At 44.5% G+C, this 27,943-nt stretch overlaps 1 protein-coding gene across 1 annotated transcript in view; it reads right to left on the reverse strand.

Annotated features, from left to right (window-relative positions):
• Positions 1-27,943, reverse strand: part of ofcc1 (orofacial cleft 1 candidate 1) — a 398,354-nt gene that overhangs the window by 122,904 nt on the left and 247,507 nt on the right. Inside the window, exons 18-19 of the mRNA XM_085993614.1 lie at positions 8,993-9,208; positions 5,379-5,631 (exon numbers count right to left, since the gene is read on the reverse strand). Coding sequence (XP_085849740.1) covers positions 5,379-5,631; positions 8,993-9,208 — 469 coding nt within the window. The remainder of the gene's footprint in view (positions 1-5,378; positions 5,632-8,992; positions 9,209-27,943) is intronic.

The raw sequence follows: 27,943 nt of genomic DNA on the forward strand, positions 1-27,943 counted from the left end.
ATGCAGTGCATGAAGATGTTTTCCTCTACCTTCCAGGCACTCCTGCAAGTTAAATTAGCTAATTATATCATTTAGACAACAACAACTTACATTTATATAGCCCCTTTAACATAATAAAACGTTCCAAGGCGCTTCACAGGAGTGATTATCAAACAAAATCTGACACTGAGCCATATAAGGAGATATTAGGACAGGAGCTTGGTCAAAGAGGTAGGTTTGAAGGATCATATTAAAGGAGAGAGAGCTGGAGAGGCGGAAAGGTTTAGGGAGGGAATTCCAGAGCTTGGGGTCTAGGCAGCTGAAGGCACGGCCGCCAATGGTGGAGCGATTAAAATCGGGGATGCGCAAGAGGCCAGAATTGGAGGGGGTGCAGAGATCTCAGAGGGTTGTAGGAGGTTACAGAGATAGAGAGGGGTGAGGCCATGGAGAGATTTGAAAATAAGAATGATAATTTTAAAATAAACATAATTTAAATAGCGCGAAAAGGAAGGAAATTAGGTGATTAAAACAGGAGGATATGAGAACGCCTATGGGCGAAAAGCACGAGGACTCATAACTGAGTAAGAATGCGCCAGTTGCCCTTGGTTACCGTTGGGAACATGCTGTGTTCTTTCTACTGTTTAAACTGTGCGACATTCTCGGTCTAAAGAAGCTGTGCTGCTGCTGGTTTAAGTATATTCTACTGCATTGGTGAATGGCTTCTGCCAATCTCAGGGAAATGTCAGGATAGGCCTTGCATGGAAATGTAGCTTTAATGACTGGAGCTGTGTTTGTTTTTAATTTTTATCAATTGTCAATTCCGGGAGAGTCCTGGCCAATCTGGCAGTGTTGGCAAACCTTCGTGTCCAACTGAACCATACAGACACAGGAGGCCTCAGGGGTTGATCCCTAAGTCTGTGCAGAGTCAACTGATCTCACCCAGAGTAGTAGCCAGTTTTACACAGTCAGTCTCAGCTCTCTTGACCTAGGGAAAGGAAAAGGAGGACAGATTCTTGATGGCAATTCATTAACCTCTGCTGGAAAATGCACGTGTGGGGATCAGATGAGAGTGGGATTGGACTTAGCTGTGATGTTCTCCCTGACAGTGTAATCTCCTAAAATTCACTCTTCAGGCTCACACAATGACCCAAACTGGAATAAAATCCCCACATTAAATTACGTTTGCAGATTATTTTCCAAAAACACCACCAGATACCGTGAAATGATTTCACGGTTGTAATTTAATCTTGGGATTTTAGAGGGCTGTTAAAATAATATAAGCTTCACTGCCATGGCTCACTGGGTAGCACCCTTGCCTCTGAGTCAGCAGATCATGGGTGCAAGTCCCACTCCAGAGACTTGAGCTCAAAATCTAGGCTGACACTCCAGTGCAGTGCTGAGGGAGTGCTGCACTGTCAGAGGTGCCGTCTTTCAGATGAGATGTTAAACAGAGGCCCCGTCTGCCCTCCCAAGTGAATGTAAAAGATCCCATGGCACTATTTCAAAGAAGAGCAGGGGAGTTCTCCCCAGTGTCCTGGACAATATTTATCTCTCAATCAACATCACTAAAACAGATTATCTGGTCATTATCACATTGCTGTTTGTGGAACCTTGCTGTGCGCAAATTGGCTGCCACATTTCCTGCATTGATGAGCTTTAATAGTGTAAGCCGCCTAATATATTAACGGTGTTGCATTTGTTATTTTTTCGCTAAAATAAATGCAGGCAGATACCAAAAGTATTCCTTTCAATCTTTCAGGGATTCCATCAGCCAAACTGCAGAAGTCAGCATATATCATTTTTTGGGTTTTATTTCAGAATTCACCCATAATCACTTTGTATTAAAATGTACGTTGAATTGGGCAACATGCAATTTTAATTTTTATTCTCTCGTCTTATACTGCATTACATGATTATATTGCCAGCTATTCTATGTCATGTATTGGTTTTCCTTGTGCTATAACTCCTTTTACTCTAAAATGCCCTGAAGCATTTTCGTTTTGAATCACTACGAACTATGCAATAGGCCAGTACTCTTATCTGAATTAAAAATCTAAAACAGCTAACAGTCCACAGTGGAGGAATAAGCACAGTAACTGACCATCAATTATATTAAAGCGTTCCTTCAAATCATACTACCAGAGTCAGTTCGCCCACCTGCAAGTAGTAAGGAGACGCATGCAAGACACACACAGTGACTGACATTAAGCATCGCAATAAATCCCATATAGAATGAAGAATGCGAGACAGGGGATGTCGGATGTATACTAAACACAAGGAGTGAACACGCACTATTCCAAAATTGGCTTCTTCAGATTAAAGATAAGGAACATAACTGGAATTTTGCCAAGGTAAATAAATGCCACCATGGTCTAGTCCTTGGTAAGTATGGCGTACAATTCTGGTCGCCATATTATAAAAAGGATATAGAGGCACTGGAGAGGGTGCAAAAAAGATTTACAAGTTTATTACCAGAAATGTGAGGGTGTACCAATCAGGAAAGGATGAACAGGCTGGGTCTCGTTTCTCTTGAAAAGAGAAGGCTGAGGGGTGACCTAATAGAGGTCTTTAAAATTATGAAAGATTTTGATAGAGTAGACACATAGGGCAGGATTTTCATTCGGCCGTGGAGTCGGGATTGGAGGCGTGGGGTGGGGTGGGGTGGGGTGGGGTGGGGGGGGGGTTAAAATCCCGAAATCAGGGGTCCCAATGCCATCCCGCACCCAAACCCGCTTCCATGCCAGTTTCATAGGAGGCGGGTACCCGCCCCGCACTGGGACCCGCCTACCCGAGGCAGGAAGGGATTAGTGCTAATTAACTGCCTGTTAACAGGTAGTTAACAGGCAGTTTTTAGCCTAATCCCTATTTTTAAGGTTGAAGTGTGGGATTCCCGGTGGCTCCAAACCACGCCAAGTTAGAGGAGGCGGGCCGTCGGGTTGAAGGACTTGGAGGGGTCGAGATGTCGGTGTTCAGGTTAGTGATGTGTGCATGAGTGCAAAGGTAAGTGTGTTTGGTGTGTCTAAAGTGATTAAATAAGTTTTACATACCCTTTCTTACCTTTTCAGCCTTCCTTCCTTTAGGTCTCGGGAGTCCCTCATCTCACCGGCACAGAAAGCAAAATGGCTGCGAACTGTCAAAAGTGACAGACTTCAGCTTTCTATGCAGGAGAGATTTCTAACTGTGGAGAAGGACTCATGTTAGAAGTAAGACTGTCAGTGTTTGACAGCTTCAAACAGCTGTGAAACACTGATATTTCATCTGTCAAAACCTCTTCACAGATGAAATTTCAGTCTGTGATGTGACCTGTTGCCGGGTGGCCCTTAATTGGCCGGCTGAGCCCACGGGCAGGCTCAACAAGGTCAATCAAGGGAAAATCGCGTGGATTGGCCGCATCTCGATGGAGGCGGGACTACAACCCCGAAAGTTGTAGTCCCGCCTCCCACCCGACTCCTGAATGAAAATCCTGCCCAGAGAGTGTATCCACTTGTGGGGAAGAGCAAAACTAGAGGCCATCAATATAAGATAGTCACCAAGAAATTAAATAGAGAATTCAGAAGAAACTTCTTTACCCAGAGAGTGGTGAGACTGTGGAACTCGCTACCACAGGGAGTGGTTGAAGCGAATAGTATAGATGCATTTAGGGGAAGCTAGAGAAGCATATGAGGGAGAAGTGAATCGAGGGTTACGCTAATGGAGTTAAATGAGTGAAGACGGGAGGAGGCTCGAGTGGCGCATAAACGCCGGCATGGACTGGTTGGGCCGAATGGCCTGTTTCTGTGCTGTATATCCTGTGTAATCCTATGTAGTCTAATAGCACCTGGCAGCAGATCTGCATTTGAGCCTTAGTAACTGAGGGAAATAGCATGTGTCCAGTGTGTGGTATCAAGTGATGGGTCTGCAAGCAAAGTTTAGTGAACTGTGGGATGGACCTACCATTAGATCCAACCATTGGCACATCATTGGTCCTCATTTGAGCCTGAGAGCCTGGGCAGTGGCAAGGGAGGAGGAAGGGGAGAGGAGGGTATGCCTCCAAGAATGGCTCCTGCTGGTCTAGAAGATGTCCAGCTGAAGATGCTTAAAGAAATGGGGCATGTCCTTGCCTGTATCTTTAAAAACTCACTAGAATTGGGGTTTGTTCTCTTGGACTGGAAGAATGCTCGGGTAGTTCTGATTTTCATAATGGGTGACAAGTCAAGAACTAGGGAACTATAGGCTAATTAGGTTGATTTCAATCATAGGTAAGATGATTGAAGGGGTCATAAAGGATGCTCTCTATGATTGCCTGGATAGAGAAGGTGTTATCAGAGGCACTCAACACAGCTTCATGAAAAAAGGTCATAACCTACTAATTTGATTGAATTTTATGAAGTTACTAGGTTGGTGGACAAAGTTGACATTGTCTACTTAGATTTTCAGAAAGCCTTTGATAAGGTACCTCACAATAGGTTACTCTATAAGATAGGATTTGTGGAATTGGTGGGAAGTTTGAGCGGAAGCTTGATCTAACCCAGTGTCTGATCCAGCACAGCGCCCTCTACAGGGAATCCAAAAGACAGCACTTCCGACAGTGCAGCACTCCCTCAGCACTGCACTGGAATGTCAGCCTAGATGTTTGCGCTCGAGTCTCTGGAGTGGGACTTGAACCCACAACCTTCGGACTCAGAGGCAAGGTTGCTCCCAACTGAGCCACGGTTGACACCATGTCAGTTAGCTGGATTGGGGAGAACCAGTGGGGTCATTCATAATTCACCAGGTTAGATGTGAGGAGGTGGTTCAGTGGACAGCAGACCTATGAAACAGCCAGCTCTGCGGTGAGTGCTGATTCACTGCATACCTTCACAAGTGAGCTGGAGCAGAATTTATGGAATTGGAGATCACGACATACAAAAGGTAGGTGGAATACTAAGTAATATGGTCATTGTGGGCTCCTGGATTAGTTTAGATCAGCTAAGAGTGTCAGAGAGGAATTTTCCAGATTCTCTCCCCCTAAATTGGCCTTTTTAAAAAAATCCTTCTTTTGCTGCTCCCGGGAGATTACATGGTTGCTGGTGAGTTTGGGACGTGGGGGGGGGGGGGGGGGGAGGGAGGGGGAGGGGGGTGGTGATTTATGATGCTTAAGGCATCACAACTGTATGGGACAGACTCGGTGGACCAGCTGGTCTTTTGCTGTCCATCAGTTTTGTATGTTGGCGGTGAGTTTCAATGAAACATACAAATAATTCTGTATTTCTAGCACAGCGTATAGTTATAGTTAGTGATCTTATCTCCCATCTACTGACAAAATACTAATCATCTGCAACTGTCTGTTTCATCACAGCACTATTTAGTTTCAAATCTTTTCCAGGATACAGTGGAATCTATTTAAAGTCTGCACATACAAGTTATTTTAACTGACTTACCCCCAGGATGCCATCCACTATAAATATTGCCAGAGGGTCAAGCACTGTCCAAAGTCCCATTGCCATGATAAACTTTGACAAGAAGGAAGGGAATGAGCCAAATAGTACATGACAGCCCCATCTGATCATAGCCATAATAAGCATAGCTACATTCAAGGTCAGAGGTCCCAGGGCTACGATGGTCAGCTCCTCGCGAGTGTGCAGCAGTGAATTCTGGTAGCTGAGTTCAACTGTATGTGGATAAAAATGGAACCTTAAAAGCAAAAAAAAATTGAAAAATTAACGTGATTACATCTGTACTTACAACGTCATGACTGTACTCTTAATGGCTCGGATTTTGCGGTCAATGGCGAAGGAACGGCGCTTGCCATTCGCCTCACTGACAGCTGCCTACCAAGTTTTTGCGGGCTTTTGAGCAGAGGGTTGATCTAATCCTGTGTTTGATCCAGTGCAGCGCCCTCTACAGGGAATCTGTGGCCTCTGTGAGCAGGTCCAGCAACAGCGAGGCTCTTTAACCAATCAGATTGAAGAATCCTCACTGAGTCTAAACCAGGAAATAAAGAGCAGCAAGTATAAATTAGATTTAAATCATGCACAGAAAGCAAAATAAAGATTGGGAAAGACAGGTGGGATTAAGAGAGAGAGATAAACGAGTCAGACAGAAAAAGTAAAAAAAAAGTTATTTTAATTTTTTTTAAATCTCCAACACTAATTAATTTCAGAAGGAATGAGACTCCACACTTGTAAAATTACATTTTCAGAGCCAGAGATGTTGCTTGGTAGTAATTATCACTTATCGCGCCATTAAAAATTCACTTACTCTTGAATGCATTGGCCCTAACTTTTACTGGCATCTTTAGTGGGGAACTTGTGGGTAAGGACCCCAACTTCACACCATTACATTGATTTCAGTGCCGAGTCTATCGGCAAGGACCGTTACGCGCAGCCTGTGGAGGAGCGGGGTATCTCTGACAGCAACTTCCGAATTTCCACATTTGAATGTGCATGCCATCCGATTTCCTCTGTAATAATGGTGAGCACTGACCGCCTCACTGTTATTCTCAGCGCAAAATCCGGGCCAATATAGTTCAAAAATCAAAGGTACATCCATATTTCAATCATCCATTATGTCTTTATGGTCACTTTAAATATTTCAATGGTTAATCATCAGTGATTACAGCCATGCTCCCATGGTGAAATGATGCAGTGGGTTGATATGCCAATGTAACTTTGTACCCATGATACCCCCATGGGCACAGTTAACAAAACAAAAAACAGGACACTTTTCCACATGAAGGAAGATAATAATGGGTGGATGGAGTCACCTCAGCCCATTGACATTGCCTAGAGGACAGTTACAGAGCATCATTAAAAGTGGTCTGGTAGCAGATGGTCTCTCTCAGCCAGAAAACAGGTTTGGGGACCCAGAGAAAAGGATGCACAGGGGAAAAATTAGGTAAAAATATCAATAAAAAATCATCAAAACGTCCCTGCATTGGAGTTTTTTGGGCTTGGCTATTACAGTCCTTTCACAATGGTTATTACATTCCTTATGCAATATATATATTTTAAATTAGTACAGTAAAATCATTAGAAAAATAACAACTATGCATTTATTTTATATTACTTCACCAGAAACAATGTTCATCTATTGTTAAGTAGTAATTAGTTGGAGAGAGCATGTTGAGAAGATGGAGAGCACTTCTGTACCAAATGCAACCAATGCGGCAATCTTGGGCATCAATGCCTTTTATGTACTTGTCATTTTTTTATGCCAGTCATCGGATGGGAAATTACTATAAAGGATTTGAAAGTGTCTAGGAATGTACATTTTTACTTTCTATGCTTACATTTATATAAAGCCAAACTAAATATGTAAACCATCAGGGCTTAAAATTACGCTGTGGGATACTATCACATAAATGCTTAATACATTCGTCTTAAGTTCTTATAACAGAGAGAGGAACTTAAGAAGTAGGAGCAGGAGTAGGCCATACGCCCTCTCGAGCCTGCTCCACTAGTCAATAAGATCGTGGCTGATCTTCGACAACAACTCCACTTTCCCGCCCTATCCCCATATCCCTTGATTCCCTTAGTGTCCAAAAATCTATCGATCTCTGTCTTGAATATACTCAACGACTGAGCCTCCACAGCCCTCTGGGGTAGAGAATTCCAAAGATTCACCACCCTCTGAGTGAAGAAATTCCTCCTTTTCTCAGTTTTAAATGGCCGACCCCTTATCCTGAGACTATGACCCCTGGTTCTAGACTCTCCAGTCAGGGGAAACAGTATCTTAATGGAGGCACAAACCTGTTTAATTTAAATTGGTACGTTAGCCATGGCGCAGTGGGTAGCACCCTCGCCTCTGAGTCAGAAGGTTGTGGGTTCATGGTCCCACTCCAGAGACTTGACATAAAGCTAGGCTGGCACTCCAGTTCAGTGCTGAGGGAGGGCTGCACTGTCGGAGGCGCCGTCTTTCAGATGAGATGTTAAACTGAGGCCCTGTCTGTTCTCAGGTGGACATAAAAGATCCCACGGCACTATTTCGAAGAGGAGCAGGGGCGTTATCCCCGGTGTCCTGGCCAATATTTATCCCTCAATCAACATCACTGAAACAGATTATCTGGTCATTATCACATTGCTGTTTGTGGGATCTTGCTGTGTGCAGATTGGCTGCTGCGTTTCCCACATTACAACAGTGACTACACTTCAAAAGAGTACTTCATTGGCTGTAAAGTGCTTTGGGGAGTCCAGTGGTTGTGAAAGGCGCTATACAAATGCAAGTCTTTCTTTCTTTCTTTTTGACTCTGCTAAACTAGTGAGGATGAGAGCGTCCGGTGAACATGTTGAGCATTCCTACAGTAGCACACCACAGGGTAATTTCTAGGTCGTTGTTATTTATCTTTTTGATTGAAGAGGAAATATCTTCATGAAAGAGTGTTTCAGGAACGTTTTCTCTTTATTTGGGGAGGGAGGGGAGATAGAATGAGCCGTGCATCATTTGTGTTCCAATGTCACGTGCCAGTAGCAGGATGATGCATTTCAAAGGGATTTATGCCATTGTGTCACATGTTTGAAAAGAAATGAAGACACTTTTTCATGAAGACAGTTCCCTTTTACAATGACTATTCTAAGGCTTGAATGCTAAATCCTGGGAAGACAGAAAGAGGAGGTAAAGGCGCGTGGTTGATGGATGAAAATCCTGTTTTGGAGCAATTTTAAACAAAAGCTGTATGATGCACACTATTTGGGATTGATGATATGACATTAATTAGATGGCGCCGTCATGTGACACCCAGTATCTGTCGTCTTCAAAATTCTATTAAAGCTTCGCAGTTACTTTCCGAACTTTATCCTACAATTGTGATACAGTGGATTATTAACCATGTTTCAAAAATAAATAAGAGTTCTCAGTATAAACTCTTCCAGAGGTCAACGTGGTATAATAAATACATAAAATTGATTCCCTGTGTCATTTTTTTACACAAACTCATTTGTCATGTCATTTTGATTCCTCCGATAAAGAGCAATAAACTAGTTACTGAAGATGCAAAAGTTTGCTTTGAGCTGCTTCCCAGCATCTCATACATAAATATCACGGCCAGTGAGCCTACTTGTTGACGGGGACGCCAAGCGCCTGGAGGTAGAGCCACTGGCTGCAGTAATGCAGGTAAAGCCGCACAAACCAGATCAAAGCTACGAGCAGCATAATGAGCCAGGCCTCCGATGAGCACCAGTGTGAAACTCCGAGCTCTTCCAGGAACATCTCCCGCACAAACCGGGTGTGCGTGGCAAGCGGTTTCACTGCTTCGTCGGGGGGAGAATCGGGCCTGGAAAATGACAAAAGACAATTTGCCATTTAACATTGTACCGCAGACCCAGCAAAGTAAGAAGAAAAATTCTTATGCTTTACTGCCAATACAGAAGTCGTGATTCCATATTTCTCCATAATATCTGATATTTTAAAATGGAAACGTTAGCAAAGCTTACACTGGTAGAAGGATTTGTGCAATGCTACGAGCCCCTATAAAAGTGAATAGGCTCATTAACCTATCCTACTTTGTGAAAGCTCAGAAAGGGCTCAGCTATGTGTTCCCTCAGATCCTACTTCTGAAGGTGCTCGCGTATACATATCCTTATGCCCTGCCTGCCAAGGGATTCACTGGGGTAGAAATGGGACCTCATTGCCCCTGTTTTATAGCCAATTTCGGGGGCCAACGTCCTGTGCCGAAAGGGTGCCTGAAAGACGTGTGACTCGATATTGGGTAGAGCTGGCTGCCTAAGACAGACGTTAGATCCCTTACCTATGTTAATGAGGGGACCAAACCCCTAGTTTAGGCCCCTTCTGCTATATTTAATATTGCGGAGCAGAACAGGGGCCACGCCTGCTCCGCTTGAGATTCTTAAGCGGTTGCTCGGCAACCACTAAAAGTCTTTGCTATGGAGCCAGCAGGAGTCCTGTCTCCACCACCCACCACCAACCCCCCCCCCCCCCGACTCCACAGTATCCTGATTGGTTGGGCCCCCGTTGCCGTGCCAACCCCTTGCCCAGGACATAGCTTCAGGCCACTGCCGGTGAGACAAGCGGCCCAATACTCATGTCTTTGATTGGTAAGCTGCCTGGGGAGGTGCAGCAGGCACCAGCACCTCGCCCAATTAATATTAACGAAGCCCAAGGCCCAATTTCGGGCCGACCTCAGGCCTGCCAGTTTGGGCTTGTGTTGCCTTCGCATTTAAAAACCGGGCGGTGACAAATTTATACCTGATTGCCTTCCAAAATGCTTATGCAGGGAATTTCCTCAGGGTTACGCGTGTATCCCGGTGTTTCCGCCAAAGTTACGCCGACCGATTGGGAGAACCTCCCCAAGGAAATTCCAAGCATTGCAGTCGACCTCTGAAAGGCTGTAAATACTCGCACCATTTTACAATTTACCGTTGCATCTTCCTGGTGGTAAAGTTTCCAATATTCTAAAATTAACTGAAACTTGAACAGAGATGGTCCTTTTTGCTTTTACAGTCATTTATGATGCAAAGAATTCCTTCAGTGTTTGACCCTGATTAAAATTTCCTTTAGTTTATTATACATGAGAGCAAATGGTACCCAACCATCAAATTCCGTTATTGAATTATACAAGGTCTTAAACCTGTGTACTGGTTAAATCATATCTGACTATTCAACCTGGTTCTGTGGAAGTTGATTAATATTATTACAGCAAAGCTGATTCATATTTGTCCCCCTTTTTAAAAAAAAAACGTGATCTACAAAACCATACACTGCCTGGAGAACATATTTCACAGAAGTAGGTCAAGTTATTAGGTTGTCAATGAGACAATGCTAAGATGTGCAGGAGGAGGTCCTTAGAGCATAGTTGACCTCGTAACATGGAACCACAAGATGTGAGTTGACCAGTTCTATCATGTGAGCGTAAATCAACATGTACTGTGAAGCAAGAGGTATGGGCCTGCTACTGCGCTTATAATGTTTTTATAAATCATCACCAAGAACAATATTATTAATTAAATAGAGTCTCTTGCAATTTGGGCAGGTTCTTTCAGTAACTTTAGGTAATAATATGAAATAAAATGTATTCAATTGCAGCTTTTAAATCATTTTGAAGAACAAAATTATTAATTACACTTATTCTGTTACAGACCAGCAAGTTTATAAATCAAATTCTGAGCAAGACTTTCCAAATGCTCATGTGAATTTTTACATATCATTTTAATGCTACCTCTGCCCCACACGTTTGTTAGACTGCAATATGAATGAATTAATTATGCTGAACATTTCATTGACTGCTGCTGAATAAGGCTTGGATAGAACGTATTTTACCAGGATGTATTGCACATGGTTAAAATCTGCACACTTACAGTCGGCACGGTTACCAGGCACATACATGTCCTGCAACGTGCGGTTTAATTCTCTACTCCACTAACTTTGTAGAATGGTTTGTTTAGAGTTAAAAGCATCACTCTTGATTGCTCAGAAATGATATGATTATTTAGAAGCTATGGGCTAAAAATTGGAGTATGCTGGAAACGGCCGGTATCCGTGCTGGCCAAGACTAATGGCCGCTGGCCGAGAAGAGCGCAGGCAGCACTGGTATTTTGGTGCTGCCTGCTAATTAACATCAGCGGAGCGTTGATTTTGTGGTGTAGCGCACTCTTTCCAGCGCTGAGCTCAGCAGGAGGCCGAAAGTCGCGTCTGTCTCCCGCTTGCAGTAAAGAGGAATGAGGAAGAAAGGAGCGAACCTGTAGGCCATGTACGGAACAGTTGCCATACTGGCTACAAAAATATCACCTGCCACCTGATGTTTGTTGATTTTTTTTAATAGTTCATGAAATGAATGCATCTGCGTTCTCTGTAACACTAATCTTTCCCCAATGGTTACTCTTGAAAGTGCGTAAATGTATAGTAATCATGCCAGATTTTAGTGGGTCTTGCATACTCGAGACAAAATAATTATTTGATAAATAATTGGTTATAGAATTTTGAATAAATTAATTATAATTCCTTAAAATCTTAACAGTTGAGTCCAGATTTGCTGGGAGGGGTGACGTTCTGGTGATGCTATCATAGAGATAAAAGCGATCTTATCAGAGATGCTCTTCAAACATTGCAATGGAGTTCTCGGCAATCTGATGCTCTTTCGGAATTTGTTTCTTTTATTTGCTGGGAATCCGCCGAGTGATTTGCAGGTGTTCAATTCTGAAATAAAAGCTTGTTCCACAAGGTTTTACCCATTGATTTACTAACCCACAAACATTGTAGGCTTCCCAGAAAGCTGCCAAAAAATGCATCACCCCCCCCCTTCCTCCCACCCCCTTGATGGGCAAAAAATATAAGTATAAAAGAAGAACCTTGGCAAAGGAGGCATTTGAAGTTCCGCTATCCATCTGTGGTGTTTTCCACTTGTCAGCCTCCAGCCTCGTATACAATCTGCCAAGTCTTGCCAGACTCCTCATGGTCATTAACGCTGCTGAAGCGCTTTTAGCGGCTGCACGCATTGGCGTGCTTTAGAAAGGGCGGCAATAGGAGCGTCAAAATCCAAAATGGACGAGTGGGCGTCAACTCGGTGTTGCACGTCAATTGGCGTCAAGCTCCAACTCATTACAATACTTTCGGCGAGCTCAGGCAACGGCAGCACTGCCAACCTGTCGAAAATGGCGGCAACCGTGGGTCCCGCCAGCAGTGGACGGTCGCCATTTTTTCCCCCCGAATCTGGTGGTAATGGGTGGCGCTAAATTCCCCTGAATTTTTAGCCTTATATTTCTAACATATATTTCACAGAGAATTTCCTCTGTTCACTATTTCTAGAAAGATGGTAAAACCATTCTCAAAGAACGGGTTTATGATTTTGCTACAAATTACTGGTCATGGGAAATCTTCCTGCTGCGTTTATAATATTGCAAACACAGAACAACTGGAAGAAATCTTCCCTCAATGGGTCACAACAGAGCCATGGCCACCAAATACTGTTCAAGTCAAAAGTACAAGTTAGCATAATCATTCAAATGGGCAATGCATTGTCTAAATGTAAGGGTTGTCACTCAGAAGTGTTCATGCACAATGGCTGTTTGGCTACTTGCAGGTGTAGTTGTAAAGTCTGTGGGTTGTTTAGTTAATTAATACACAGACTCCAAGAGTAACTTAAAACAGGACTTTACTATTCGAAGGTCGGGGCGAATCTGCCCAATAAATCCTGACACAACACTTATATACTGGTGTGGTCACCGTCGATATTACAGTATACAGAAGCCAAACAAAGTAGTGCCACACCTAAAATAGTTCTCTTAAAGGTGAACGGTTACATACAATAGTTCTCTTAAAGGTAGACGGGTACATACACTACAATCCTCCCTTTTTAGCTTACAACATACTTATTCCCCATTAAACATAACATATAATCAACTTCATGTAAAACAATTCACAGATATAGTCTCTGCGGGAAACAGTTCACAGATTCAGTCTCTGCGGGAACAGTTCACAGATTCAGTCTCTGGTCTTGACTCGGTCCGAACAACATCTCTGTGGTGTAGCCGGTTCACATTTCTAGTGTGACTCATCCAATAGTCTTTTCCTTGGCTTAACAGCTTGAACTTCCGTCCTGCTGAACCAGCAGTGCTGACTTTTACAAACAGCTGGACTGCCTTGGTAATTTTTCCTACTTTCCAACTGATTTGGCCCCCTTCGTAGGGCCCACGTGCATGATCTGATAGAAGTGATAATGATTTAGATGGTTATCGTCTTCTGCTTTGTCTCTTTCTTTTCTGCTTCTTGGAGACTCTCGGGGCTCCCTTATCCGCTGCCAGCTGTAGCGCCACCATCTCCCTATGTTCCTTAGACTTTAAGTGCTTCATCCTGATTTCTGCACTTTGGGAGTTTTCATCACAAGCTGGGCAGACCAAGTCATCGTAATATTCCGTGTCACTCAACAGGTCATGGTAATATTCGGTGTCGTCCTGAGCTAGTCTAGCGAGAGGGCCTGCTACTTCTTCCTTACCCAACTGGACGTTAGCCGACTGTTGTTCCCTCCCTAGACATCTTTCCTGAAGAGACTTCTTCATGCGTTCATATTCATCCCGCTCTTCCTGGATTTCTTGCCAATCCTTCACTAATGACCTCATTTGTGATTCCAATACTTCCCCTTCCATCGGGGATTGATTGATCGGGCTATTCAATCCTTCTACTGGAGCAGCTGTTTCAACATTCTGTAGTTCACATTGATGTGATTCAGCGTACTTTCGGCAGCCCCGTAAAATCTGTGTTGCAACCTCAACTATTCCCCAAACTTTTGAGAGCTCCGAACCCCTTCCCTTTGAAGATTGAAGCTCGTGTTCAAATGGTTCCCATTGCAGAGTCTTGTCTCTCAGCATATGAAGGAGTTGGCTGACCGTTAACTCTTCCACGGGGACCCTGTGGATCAGAGTCTTCTCCATTTCATCCACCTTTTCCTCCAATGCTTTCACCTTTTTTTCCTCTTGTACTTTGGCTTTAAGCGCTCGGAGAAGTTGCGCCTTGATGCTCTCTAGCTCATGTTCAGGGGCCATTCTTACAGTCTCTGTGTTTCTTACAGTTGCCTTTTCTTTCACTGAAAGAATTCCCAGTTGAATCTGTTCTTCAAGTTGTTGAACCTTGGTCATTGCCGCCTCATATTTGTCTTGGGTTTCCTTCAATATTTTTATGAGTTCTTGGACATCTTGACTTTCATGTTCTGCCATGTCTTTCACCTCTAATTTCTCATCTATGGATGGAACTTCTACCGATGAGTCTGTCTTGGCCTTGAGCTCATTAAGAATTTCCTGCAGCCTTTGGACTTCTTGTTCATGTTCAACCTTTAGTTGCTCATATGCTTCCACTGAAACTAGCTTTTCGGAGGTTGCCGAGTTAACCCCCTCCAGGATTGTAGCCTGGGCCTGTTCATACTGTTCCTTCAACTTCTCAAACTCTGCTTGTAAGGAGTCGTAGAGAAGAACTGGAATAAAATCCTGGCTTCCTGAAGATTCCTCTTCATTTGCTTCTTTTTGCAAATATTCTAACTCCTGAACATCATAAGGGAGATGTGATCGGTGATTGGTCACGATGGCTCAATGGTCGCTCTCTGCTTGAGCTAGCTGCTTCTGTTGTCTTTCCAGATTCTCCCATTCGGTGTCATAGAACTTTTTCATTGTTTTCATCTCTTGTACGAGACGGTAACTCAATTGTTCTAATTGTTGTCGTGATTTGAAATAAAGTTGAGTCCGAGCTCGGTGTTCTTCCGTCATGGATATGTCCTTAAACCGAACAGACTCAGAATTGAATTCTCTGTCAAACTATGTTGTCGTTGTTCGGTGGAGATCTGTTCTGAAACTTTGTTCTTCTCTGAAGCATAAGCCTTTCTGCATGCCTTCGTTTTTCCAACCTTAGTCGGCAAGTCCATTTTAGCCTTGTCTTTCACATTTGGGTTGGTCTTATCGTCATCCGATTCAGAATCTGAGCTGATTGTCTGCACCGAGTCCTCACTCGTTATGGCTTTTAGATTGTGCCATTCCATGTCTATTTTCTTGATCCACTCCCGTCCTAGAAGTGGTGGTCCTCCCTCAGATAGTACGTATAAGTTCATTCTTGGGTGTTCTTTACCCCTATCTCTCACTTTGACTCTTATCTTTCCCATGGGGTATACTTTATGCCCCGTGTATGTCTGCAATACGAACTTGGTATCCCTTAAGGGTATATGTGAGAATAGCTGGTGGTAATCCCTTCGATTTATGACTGATAGAGCTGATCCAGTGTCCAACTCCATTTTCACTTGGACTCCAGCTATTTTTAGCATGACCCAGATAGTTTGCAGGTCAGCTTCCTTACTCACATTGTGAATTCTCAGACTACCCAGCTCCTGGCTGTTTGGGTCTGAGTCCGAATTCTGTTCATCTGAACTCTTCTCAGCCACCTTGTGTACCTTGTTGTACTCTTCCTGTGATGGCTTCCTTTGGTTGTTGGTCCTTTGGTTGTTGGTCTTCTTCCCTGACCGGCATACCTTAGCTATGTGACCCAGTTTGCCACATTTCCTACATTCCTGGTTCTTAAACCAGCATTGGTTCTGGTCGTGTGTTGTCTTCCCACAACGATAGCATTTTGTTGTTGTCGAGGTAATTTGATCCACACTGAGTGCCGCTGTCTTTAGCTGCATTTCCGCAGTTCCCTTCGCTGCGGCTTCATGCGATGCTGCAATAAGGACAGCCCTGTCAAGTGTAAGGTCGTTCTCTTCGAGTAGTCACTTTTGCGTTCCTTCCTTTGCCAATCCGCACACGAACTTGTCTCACAATGCCTCTGTCAGATTCCCTCCAAACTGGCAGTATTTCGCTAGTCTACGCAGTTCGACCAAGTATTCTGCGTTGCTTTCGTCTTTCCGTTGCGTTCTCGCATAGAATTTGAATCGTTCCGCCAACATCAACGGTGTGGGGTTCAAGTGATCCTTCAGAACAGTCACAATATCATCGAAAGTCTGATCCGCCGGTTTAGCTGGTGCTAGTAGATGCTTCAAGAGCCCGTATGTCTTCGCGCCCATCGAGTTTAGCAAGGTTATAGCTTTGTCATCTTCTTCTATTTTATTGGCCTCACAATAGATCTCAATGCGTTCCACATACGTGGCCCAGTCTTCTACCTCGGAATTAAAATCATTGCTGTTACCACGCTTAGGCATCTTCCTCTCTTCCTGATAACACCACGAATTATTTCTTTAAATTTTCTTTTATTTATTTATTTTTTTTTTTCCAAGATGGCGGTTCCCGCGAAAATGGCGGTTTCCCGCGCTTATCTTCTCTCCCCGCCCACTTCAATGGCGGTTTCCCGCTTCTGTCTTCTTCCCCGCCTAATGGCGGCTTCCCGCGTTTCTTCCCTAGCGGGAGGGGTACACTTTCCCCACGGGCGACGGCCGCTGGCTCTCAGGTTCACAGCCTGCGCGTCGGCTTCAGTGCTTTCCCTTTTCTCGGCAGGGCAACCGGCGCTGGGTACACCCCGTTGACGGCGAACAGTTTCAGCAGCTGGGCTGGCTCTCGCTCAGTTCCCCTTGCTCGGGCTCTGTCTCTCTCCCGCTCGCTCGGCTCTACCGGCGCTGGGTACACCCCGTTGACGGAGAACAGTTTCAGCCGCTGGACTGGCTCTCGCTCAGTCTCCCTTGGTCGGCTCTGCCTCTCCCGCTCGACTCCCAATCGCGCCTCCCAGCCCTCTCGCAGTCCGGTGCTTCCCTCCCCGGCTGCGGCTGAGTTTATCTCTTCCCGCGCCTACGTTCCCGGTCGCAGCGCTTCGTGGCTTCGGTCGCTGCCCGGCCTTTTTCGCCGGTCGCGGTCTAGCTGTCTCACGACGCCGTTGCGTCCCCCAGCCTGTCTGTACCGCGGCTTCCTTGCTCCACGCTGCCCCAGTCTCAGCGCCTCTGGACCCGACTTCTGTCCGGCTCCTTTCCCCCTCGACCGTGGTCGAGTGCACCGCCCTTATCCTCCAGTTATTCTTTTTACTTTCCCTTACTCACAGTCACCGTGGCCGCCTTGCTTCTCGTGCTGATCAGCTCACTCCTCACCGTGGCAGAAGGGACAGTCAGTGCCTGTTGCTGAGGGAAGTCGTTGTCTCTGAATTCTTCCTCCTTTCTAGTTCTGCAGCCTCGAGTTTTCTCCCAGCAGAATGACGAGGGCGGTTGCCTCTTCTCGACGCTCGTTAACTGCTTCGGAGGTATTGTTGCCGCAGGGTATGATCGGACTCGTCGCCACTGTAAAGTCTGTGGGTTGTTTAGTTAATTAATACACAGACTCCAAGAGTAACTTAAAACAGGACTTTACTATTCGAAGGTCGGGGCGAATCTGCCCAATAAATCCTGACACAACACTTATATACTGGTGTGGTCACCGTCGGTATTACAGTATACAGAAGCCAAACAAAGTAGTGCCACACCTAAAATAGTTCTCTTAAAGGTGAACGGTTACATACAATAGTTCTCTTAAAGGTAGACGGGTACATACACTACAGTAGTCATTACAAAGGAGTCATAAGGGTGCAGTTATTTAAAAATAAAATCCCTAAAACCCATAAACGTGGAAAAAAAACCTAAATCTGCAACGATAATTAAGACATGCATCTGTCTTCTTCTTTCTCCCTCGTGTGTCCGCTCCTCTTTAGCCTTTCCTGCAATTTCTCTTGCACAAGCTGCCACAAACAAGTCGTAAAATTCCTTCACACTTTGTACCCCATTTGCAACTGGAGTTGCCAACCCTCCCGGATTGCCCTGGAGTCTCCAGGAATTTAAGATTAATCTTTTGAACTCTGCTGCGAGCAACCTGAGTGATAAGTCATTGGGGGGTTAATAAAAAGTGTGGTTTTCTCATTTTTTTGAACACTTTCATTGATTAGTTGTAAAAATATTGGAGCTGGGAGGGGAAAAGGCCGTTTGGCTGGGCGAGGTGGTGGGAGGCGGGAGAGCATGTGATAAAACCTCCAGGACTATGTCCAATCAGAGTTGGCAACCCTATCTGCAGCCCATTACTTTAACTGCAATACTGATTTATTCTCCTTCATTCGCTGTATCCACCTTGAAATAAGCAGGAAATGTTTTGGAGAATTTCTTGCTTGTGTCTAATATATTTTTTAAACTATATACTAGCACATCTCCTGTCACAATGCTCCTAGAAGGTTGGAGGACACACTGATTTATAAAGACAAGGAGCATCATGTTGTGTATGTAATATGTGTGCTACTTTGAACCTATGGACAGGACTGCACTACTTGTTGGGCGTAGTGATACGCAGTACCACTCCTGGCCATAGGGGTATAAATAGTACTGTGGGTACTGATTCCCCTCAGTTCCCGCCTGTGGGCATGAAGTAAAGACCTATGTATAGTCCCTACCTCCAACCAGTAAAGACCTGTTTGAGTTATACGTTTAAGTCTTTGTGTTAATTGTTCAATACAATACACATACTTAACACTGGCGACGAGTCAGGCTCTTACCCTGCGGCAGTTATTCCAGGCGGCTTCGTCCAAAGACAGGACGTTGAAGAGAGGTTTCAATCCTCAACACCCCACTCAAAACTGAAGGGCAGCAGAAATCCTGACAGCTTCCAGCGACTGGAAGAGACAGGCATTAGGACCCTGAAGCCTCCATCAGCTTGTGAACCGGAGTAAAGACAGGACTGGGGAAGAGAGAGAGGTAGGGCGATAGCGATCGGCAGATAAGGGCCGGGCCGCTTTGAAGTGAGGGGCGCAGCCGGGCCAGCGATCGGGACCAAAGATAAGAGCCGCACTCGGACTGAAAGGCGCGGCGGCTGCAGAAGCTCAAGGTGCGAGAGTCGCGGTGCACAGCGCGGGCTATCGATCGCGGCGAAGATAAGGGCCGCACTCGAGGGCTGAAGGGAGACGGCGTCGGGGGACGGGTGAAGACCGCCAAGCGCGGGAAAACCGCCATTTTGTGGGCGGAGGACGACGGCAAGAGCGGGAAGCCGCCATCTTTGATAACAAGTAAAGAAAATAAAATCTGAGAAATTGCAAATCTACAATGCCTAAACACGGGAATATTAGCACCTTTGATAGTGACCTCGAAGATTGGGCCATATATGTTGAAAGAGTAAAAAATTATTGTAAGGCCAATAAAATTCGTGACCAAGATAAAGCTCTAACATTATTAAATTTAATGGGTGCGAAGACGTACGGGCAATTGAAACACCTGTTATCACCAGATGAACCGGTGGATAAGACGTTCGATGAGATTGTTACTGTCCTGAAAGATCATCTAAACCCCACGCCGCTGATGCTAGCGGAACGATTTAAATTTTACGACAGAAGGCAGCTACAGCATGAAAGCAATGCTGAATATTTGCTGGAATTGCGTAAATTAGCGAAATATTGCCAGTTTGGAACGGGATTGACAGATGCACTACGAGACAAATTTGTGTGTGGTTTATTTAAACAGGATACACAAAAGCGACTGCTCGAGGAGAATGAGCTGACGCTTGAGAAGACGGTCACTATGGCAGCAGCACACGAAGCCGCAGCGAGAGGCACGGCAGTAATGCAGCTACGGTCACCGGAGCTCAGTGCACACAAATTGGGTGTGAGTTCTGGCAAATGTTATCGTTGTGGAAAGACAACGCATGATCAGAACCAGTGTTGGTTTAAAAACCAAGAATGTAGAACTTGTGGTAGGCTTGGACATATAGCTAGAGTATGCAGGTCAGGGAAGAAGACCAGCAGCAAGAAGTCACCGCAAGGAAAATACGCAAAGGTACACAAGGTGACCGAACAGGAGTCCGATTCAGACGCTAGCAGTAATGAACTGGCTAGCTTAAGCTGTAATGAACTGGCTAGCTTAAGAGTACTCAACGCTGGTAAGGGTGCAGACCTCCAGACAATTTGGGTCACTCTTCAGATAGAAGGTGTCCAAGTAAAACTGGAATTGGACACTGGATCGGCATTGACGGTCATAAATAAGAAAGATTACGGAAAGTTATTCCAACATATTCCCCTACAGGATACGGGGATTATATTGAAAACATACACGGGGCAAAGAGTGTACCCCATCGGGAAAATAGAGGTTGCAGTGGCCCACAAGGGCGAAGACAGTCAAATAATGGACTTATATGTGATATCTGAAGGAGGTCCTCCACTACTAGGACGGGAGTGGATTAGGAAAATGAATATGGACTGGCATTTCCTACAAACAATAACGAGTGAGAACTCGGTGAAGATAGTCGGCCCAGACTCTGGAACGGATGATGGTAAGCCCAACTCAGGTGCAAAAGACAAAGTTTCAGCACAGAATTCCACTGAGCAACAACAACATAGTTTAACTGTGGATTCTGAGTCTGGCAAGTCTACTGATGTGCCCATTTCTGAGGGACACCGGGCTCGAACTCAACTCCATTTCAAACTACAACAGCAATTAGAACAAATGCTTCGCCGTTTTGAGCAAGAGTTGAATGCAACGAAAGAGTTCTTTGATATAGAGTTGGAGAATCTGGAAAGACAACAGAAGCAGCTGATGGAGAAAATGGAGCAGGAGCACACAAAACGTCTGATGTCAGAGGAGTTAACGGTCAGCCAACTCCTGCATATGCTGAAGGACAGGACTCTGAAATGGGAAAAACTTGAACATGAACTTCAATATTCAAACGAAAGGGGTTCGGAGCTCTCAAAGGTTATTGGAAGAGCTGAGGTGGCAACACAGACTGAGATGACTGCAACAGAGCAGCCCTTGGATGCCAAAAGTACGCTGACTCACGTCAACGTAGAACAACAGACCGCTGAAACAGCTGCTCCGGTAGAGGGATTGCATAGTCCGATCAATCAATCTCCAAAGGAAGTTGAAGTATTAAAATCACAAATGAGGTCACTAGTAAACGACTTGCTGAAAGCCCAGAAAAAGCTGGATGCAGAGGTACACATGAAGAAGTCTCTTCAGGAAAGATGTCTGGATTTGGAACAAGAGCTGGCTAACGTCCAGCTAGGTATGGAGGAAATAGACGACCCTCTCACTGGTCTAGCTCAGGACGACACCGAATATTACGATGTCCTGTCCTGCCCAGCTTGTAACTTCGACTCCCAAAGTGCAGAAATCATGGAGGAGCACCAAAAGTCTACGGAACATCGGGAGAAGCTGGCTCTACGACGGAAACAGGAGGAAGAGAAGGAGGAACTGCGCATGCAGCTGTGGCAGCTGACAATGGAGCCCAGAGAGTCTCCAAGAAGCAGAAAAGGAAAAGTAAAAACAGAAGATGACCCATCTGAACCATTATCACCTCTACCAGATCACACACGTGGTCCCTCCGAACGGAGCCAATTCAGTTCGGAAGTTCAAACTGTTAAATCCATGGAAGGACTATTGAATGAGTCACTCTAGCAACGTGAACCGACTACACCACAGAGATTGAATCTGTGAACTGTTTTCCGCAGAGACTGAATCTGTGATCTGTTTTTGACATGAAGTTATCTATGTATCTATGTTATTCTGTTATGTAAACCTGAAGTTATATATGTATATATGTTATTACGTTATGTTAAATGGGGAGATGACTGTAAAGCTAGGAAGGGAGGAATGTTGTGTATGTAATATGTGTGCTACTTTGAACCTATGGACAGGACTGCACTACTTGTTGGGCGTAGTGATACGCAGTACCACTCCTGGCCATAGGGGTATAAATAGTACTGTGGGTACTGATTCCCCTCAGTTCCCGCCTGTGGGCATGAAGTAAAGACCTATGTATAGTCCCTACCTCCAACCAGTAAAGACCTGTTTGAGTTATACGTTTAAGTCTTTGTGTTAATTGTTCAATACAATACACATACTTAACACATCATACTTTATAGTATTTATTCTGCTGCTAAAGATCAGGTGTGTAAAACTTGCTCTGTCCCCCATGAGCCAACAAGGTGTAATTGCTGTTCCTTGCTCAGGTTAATTAGTGGCTAATTAGTCATAGCAGATGCTCAGGTCAGTGATGAAATCAGACCGGCTTTCTTTTTTCGTGCTGATCAAGGTGAGGGTGTTAGTGGTGAAGAACAAAATACTTTCCATATCCAGGGTCAGCGTCAAGCGCTACCAGTCAGGTACAGCACAGCTAAATGTAATGTAACGTTACCTTTATTCAGCCAAAACCTCAAAAGAGCACCCACTACTGAACCAATGTCCTGGCAACATTGCCCATTAGCAGCTGTTTTGTGTTGTAGCCCCATGCTCATCAGCCACTGTATTAAGGCTGCCCAAACCCTTTTCACATTGCACCCTTACAGCCAGAAAACAGAATTCATTCATTCATGTCATCAGTCTGGGTTAAATTTGAACCCATGTCCAAGAGGTGAAATGCCACTGTGTAGACAACAGTGCCACTCAGTTCCTCATATTTTCTTTGTAAGGGGGATGTGTGTGACAGTGCTTCACCTGAAATATGATAGCTAGCATCTAGTGCTTGTCCCTGTCTATCAATGGATTGCCTGTGGTGTTGTACATGGGTAGTCAAAGCCAAGGGTTGTCTTCAGCTAAAGCAAGGTTAGAGGATGGGTCATAATTGGACCAGGGCAGACAGACATAATTCAGTGCCCATTTTAAAGTCAAACGTTCAGGATGATATGCAGTTTTATAAGCAAAGGAGGGTTATACCGTGTCATTCACAATTTACTATTCTGCTGCTGAGGTAGAACTCTGTTCCTTTACGGTGACAAATTCTAATTGTTTTTAATTAAATACAATGTCCAATCAATCAAGAGTTTAATTGCTGCCTGGTGGCACAGTGGTCCACGTTGGACGATGCTTGTAAATTTCAGGCTCCAGGTCAGAAGCAACCAGCATTAAGTGACTAGGATTTTTGTTTCTCTTTCTTGAAATTGTTTTGCATCTGTAGTTTTGGACACTAGAGAATCAAGGGATAGGGCGGGAAAGTGGAGTTGAGGTCGAAGATCAGCCATGATCTTCTTGAATGGCGGAATAGGTTTGAGGGGCTGTATGGCCCACTCTTGCTCTTATGTATGAATGGAGGTGGCATTTAATGTGTAACTTTTGGAGTGTATTGGACAAAATGTGCACTAAATGCAAAATTGTTATATATTGATAGATTCACTACCCATGAAATGTGGAACTTCCTGTGGAGATGGAAGCACTGTGATAGTTCCTCTTCAAATAAACCAAGTTTAGCTGAGGTAAATGCCATAACTCCCACCTGAACTGACCTACTCCATTTAGCTAACCATTACTCTTTCCCCCCCCTCATAAAAATCTGCATTTACAGATGAGCTATGTGTCAAACCTTTGTGCATTGCATCTTCTGTTCATTTATTTGTGGCACTCATTAGTAGCACAGTCAGTATCCTGGGGTTAGCGCATATTCACACACATACTTGCTTTCTCTGAAACACATTCGCTTTGAATGACTATTAGTTTGTGATTCAAATGAAAGGTACTCATATTACTCACTGTGTTAGTCCTGCCTTAATGCACATACCCAAATGCAAAATGAATTAAGTCCAGCTTGCAATGTTTTAAACCATATATAAAAAAATAAATATAAGTTCTAAACATATAGTGCAGGAAGACATCAAAAGTACTCCTGATTCACACTACTTTTCTAAGTGTTTAACAAGTTTTTAATTAAATAGTTTTACTGATAATTCCACTCTTATACAGCAGTCAAAGTTTAGGCAACCATCTTTTAGTAAACAAATCTAATAAGGAGACCATTATAATGTTCCAAATTAAGGCACTGTTGCAAAATGGTCACTAAAATATTCTCATTATTTTGATTGTTAAACTTTCTCTTCAAAGACCCAGATGATTATTTCACTTCAGAAAAAAAACCCTGAAAAGTAATATCTCTCAGTAATCCTATCTTCTTACTGATGTTTGTGGTTACTTCTCACTCAAGAGAATATACAGCAATTCTCGTGCCTTCAGCTGCCTAGGCCCTAAGCTCTGGAATTCCCTCCCTAAAGCTCTCTGGCTCTCCTCTTTTAAGTTGCTACCTCGGTGATCAAGCTTTTGGTCACCTTTCCTAATATCTCCTTATGTGGCTCGGTGTCAAATTTTGTTTGATAGTCGCTCCTGAGAAGTGATTTGGGATGTTTTACTATGTTGAAGGTGGTATATAAATGCAAGTAGTTGTTGTTTAATTGCTACAGACTTTTAATTGAACCTTGTTTCAATCAAATGCAGACCAGCATTACTGCAGTCTGTGTTGATGCAAAGTGGTTGTGACTTTACATCAATGCAAACTGCGTAGTATAATTTGGAAGTGAAATCAGCAGATCAAATTCTGGCAAGCGATGCAGGACCACCTTAAAGAGGTAGTCTAGAGGTGGTCTTACATGCTGTCAGTTGTTGCATTGGCTGCAGGATAATTGCACGGACCACCTAGGAAGCTTTAACATTTGATTTTTAATCTGTTTAATGCTCGCAAAGAGTCAACTATCCCCTCGTCTCTTTGCTAATATTAAAAACGTTCCTGGTATCTGGACCTTGGTGAGTGAAACCCTGCACATGTGCATGACCAGACAGCAATACTGAGCCAGCAGTACAACCCAGAACTGACAACTTTGCATCACTCTAAAAATTTCAAAAATGCTTCTGGACTGGGACAACAAATATTTAATAGTGTCAGAAATGTACTTATTTGGGCCTATTGTTGTCTGCATCGGAAACACCTGGGATACAGGTACAAATCCACATACCCACTCCTGCCGTGCAGAACGCTGCATCAGGAGTGCTAATCTACCCCGGTAGCTTTCAATTTATCACAAGACCCTCAGATTCTTCAATATTTTATGAAACAAATCAATATGAATCATAATTTTAACGAATAACAGAAATAAAATGTTTATACTTCACATTGGTTTTCTGCTACGATTGGCAAGAATAATGACTAAGCACCATAGATCACCAGTTGCAATTCCTGAAATGGCAAAACCAGGGATAACACACAAGACTGTACAATGACTGATAATACTAGCACTGTATGTGACTCTGGCTTTTGCCATCACATGAAAATTGAGTAATCGGTGAAATTCTGACACTGATTGAGCTGTGTAAATCTGGGAATTGGGCTTTTTACTTAAGTAGTTGTCAGATTAATAAACCATATTGTAACCGTCCTCTGAGTACAATCACCGTTCTTTTTGCACTTGAAGTCCACTTCACCCCTTCACCGGTACCAATGCCAGGAAGGCAGAGTCACGGCTATGCAGAGGGAGCACAGTAGTTCATAGGCATCTCAAGCATTTACGCTGTCGAGTTTTTCTTCCTTACGTATCTTGGGCAATGCAAGCAGCATGGATTAAGCCAATAACTAGCTTGCCTTATCTCAGTACAGATGATAATCTCTTATTTATCTGTATGTAATGTAAAGATGGCACATCTAGCACACACTTTCTGTCCATCACATTTCTGATATACGCCATACTTCACGTCACTCACAGTCTGGTGCAAAGTTCTGTGGCACAGTCTAAGAAATAAAGAAACAAAGGATGGTCTTATGGATTGTACAGGGAAACTCTCCAGGGACACAAAATACTAGAGCCAGATTGTCTTCAGTCTCTTAATTCACTTCTGTATAAACTCGCTCAGTGTTTAATTAACAATTACACTTTGTGGCCTTAAAGTGACACATTACTACACTACAGTAGCAGACTGAGATACTGGAGTCGATTGTAACTTCGGGAAGCTATTGAGCGAGCAATCTCCCAATGTCCTCGGTGAGAGGCCTGAGCCATTTTAATGGTTGGGCCTCATTTCAACATGCATGCCGAATTCCGGGCACTGAACCAGCTCACAGGCAGCTCGCCATTCTGGGGGGACGGTGGTGGAGGGTGGGGGGGGCAAGGAGGGGCGGGAAATCCGGCAGCTTCTATGTGGAACCAATCCAGAAGTAATGACTTAAGGAGGGAGAGGCAATCGTGGTGGGGTTACGCAGGGAGTGTGTGCAGTGGGTGGGAAGATTTTTGTGGGGTCCAGGAGTGGCGTTCTACTTTCCCTGACCCCATAAACATCTTATAAAAATCCTTGCCTTTGCTGGTTTTCTGAATGGCCTTGCAGATAAGTCAAACAATTTCCTTTGTGGGGCCAGGAGGCCTCCCCCAGGCCCCACGAGGAAAGTTGTAGCCTCCCTTGCCCTGGACTCACCCCTTCCCTCCCGCTGGACTGTACTGAAACCCCCACCCTGCCACTTAACTGGAAGCCAGCATGCAGCCAATGACCACCCAATCATCCGCTCTGTGCCCTATTCTCGCCCATTCTGGATGGGAAGTGGAACGGCGGTATATAAATGAAACCTGGCGGTATTTAAATCCATGTGGCCTGCTACTACCTCTGGCAGATAGCAAATTAATTTGCCGGAACAGTTTCCCACCGGGAACCCACTCCGACTTAAAATCCACCCCACGACTTGCCATACTGTAACATATTAAAAGTCTAGTATATGCATTAACTTCCGCTAAATGTCACGCTTGCTTTATGCAACATCTTTCTAGTCACACCTTGAAGTGGCGACACCCTTTTAAATTTTAGCAGCAGTTCTTTAAGGACGGCCGATGGGCAAGTTGTACATCTTGGTCACCACTTTAGTGAGCTCCCAGCCCAAGGCACCATGTGGGCTGGAAGCTCACACTGAATAATTAACTCGGGCTAACTCCAGAAAGGCCTGGAAGATCAGCCCATAGCGATGTAGGTGGACACGACACTCATTAAATACATTCAAGAAGGAGTTAGATATATTTCTTAAGGCTAAGGGGATCAAGGGATATGGGGAGAAAGCAGGGACAGGGTACTGAGTTTGGATGATCAGCCATGATCGCATTGAATGGCGGAGCAGGCTCGAGGGGCCGAATGGCCTACTCCTGCTCCTATCTTCTATGTTTCTATGTTTCACTGCATTCCATGCCCACTGCTTTCGCACTGGGATGGAAATATTACCCTTCTCCCCCAACCCCCCGCACCATGCATATGGAATCTTGGCTGTTATTCTAAGATTGGTTTGCCGTTCCTTGGCTGCCACCTGAAAACTGTGGCCTACAGCACAAAGAAGGAGTGTGTGGAAAAGGGCAACAGTTGTGTACAATAGCTAAATGGTATCTCCCAGAGAGTGCTGTAGTTCCCAGCTTAGGTATGTGTCAAGCCTGAAGGGCCCCACAAAATATCTATGCAAAAGGAGCACACCTCCTTCTGATACCAGCAAACTTCTTCTTCATGTGCAGCCAGCTGTCCAGGTGTGAGGGATCTGGATAACTACACCGACTCTGTTGATGACCTTCATCCCCAAATAAGTCCATCCTCTTTTGGTGCACCTCCTGCAGCAAGACCTCCAGCTCAAAGTAGGCAGCGTTGCCTACACGTCTCTGCTATGCGACTGTGAAAAATGGGTCCACTTTTTTATGCCACCGCCACAAACTCCTCTTTAATGGTGAACTGCAGCCCTTTAAGAACTGCTGCATAGCCAGATTTTATCCCCTCCCCTCCTCCACCCATGCCCCCTCCCATCCCCATCCAGGTGCACTACAGGGCCAGCTTTCTGGGCAAGGTTTTCGTGTGCCAATAGCCTATTTACAATTAGGGGGAGGGACTCCC

The sequence above is a fragment of the Somniosus microcephalus genome, chromosome 7, assembly GCF_052327205.1.
Source record: "Somniosus microcephalus isolate GS21.2 chromosome 7, FLI_Smic_1.0, whole genome shotgun sequence".
NCBI classification, from domain to species: domain Eukaryota; kingdom Metazoa; phylum Chordata; class Chondrichthyes; order Squaliformes; family Somniosidae; genus Somniosus; species Somniosus microcephalus.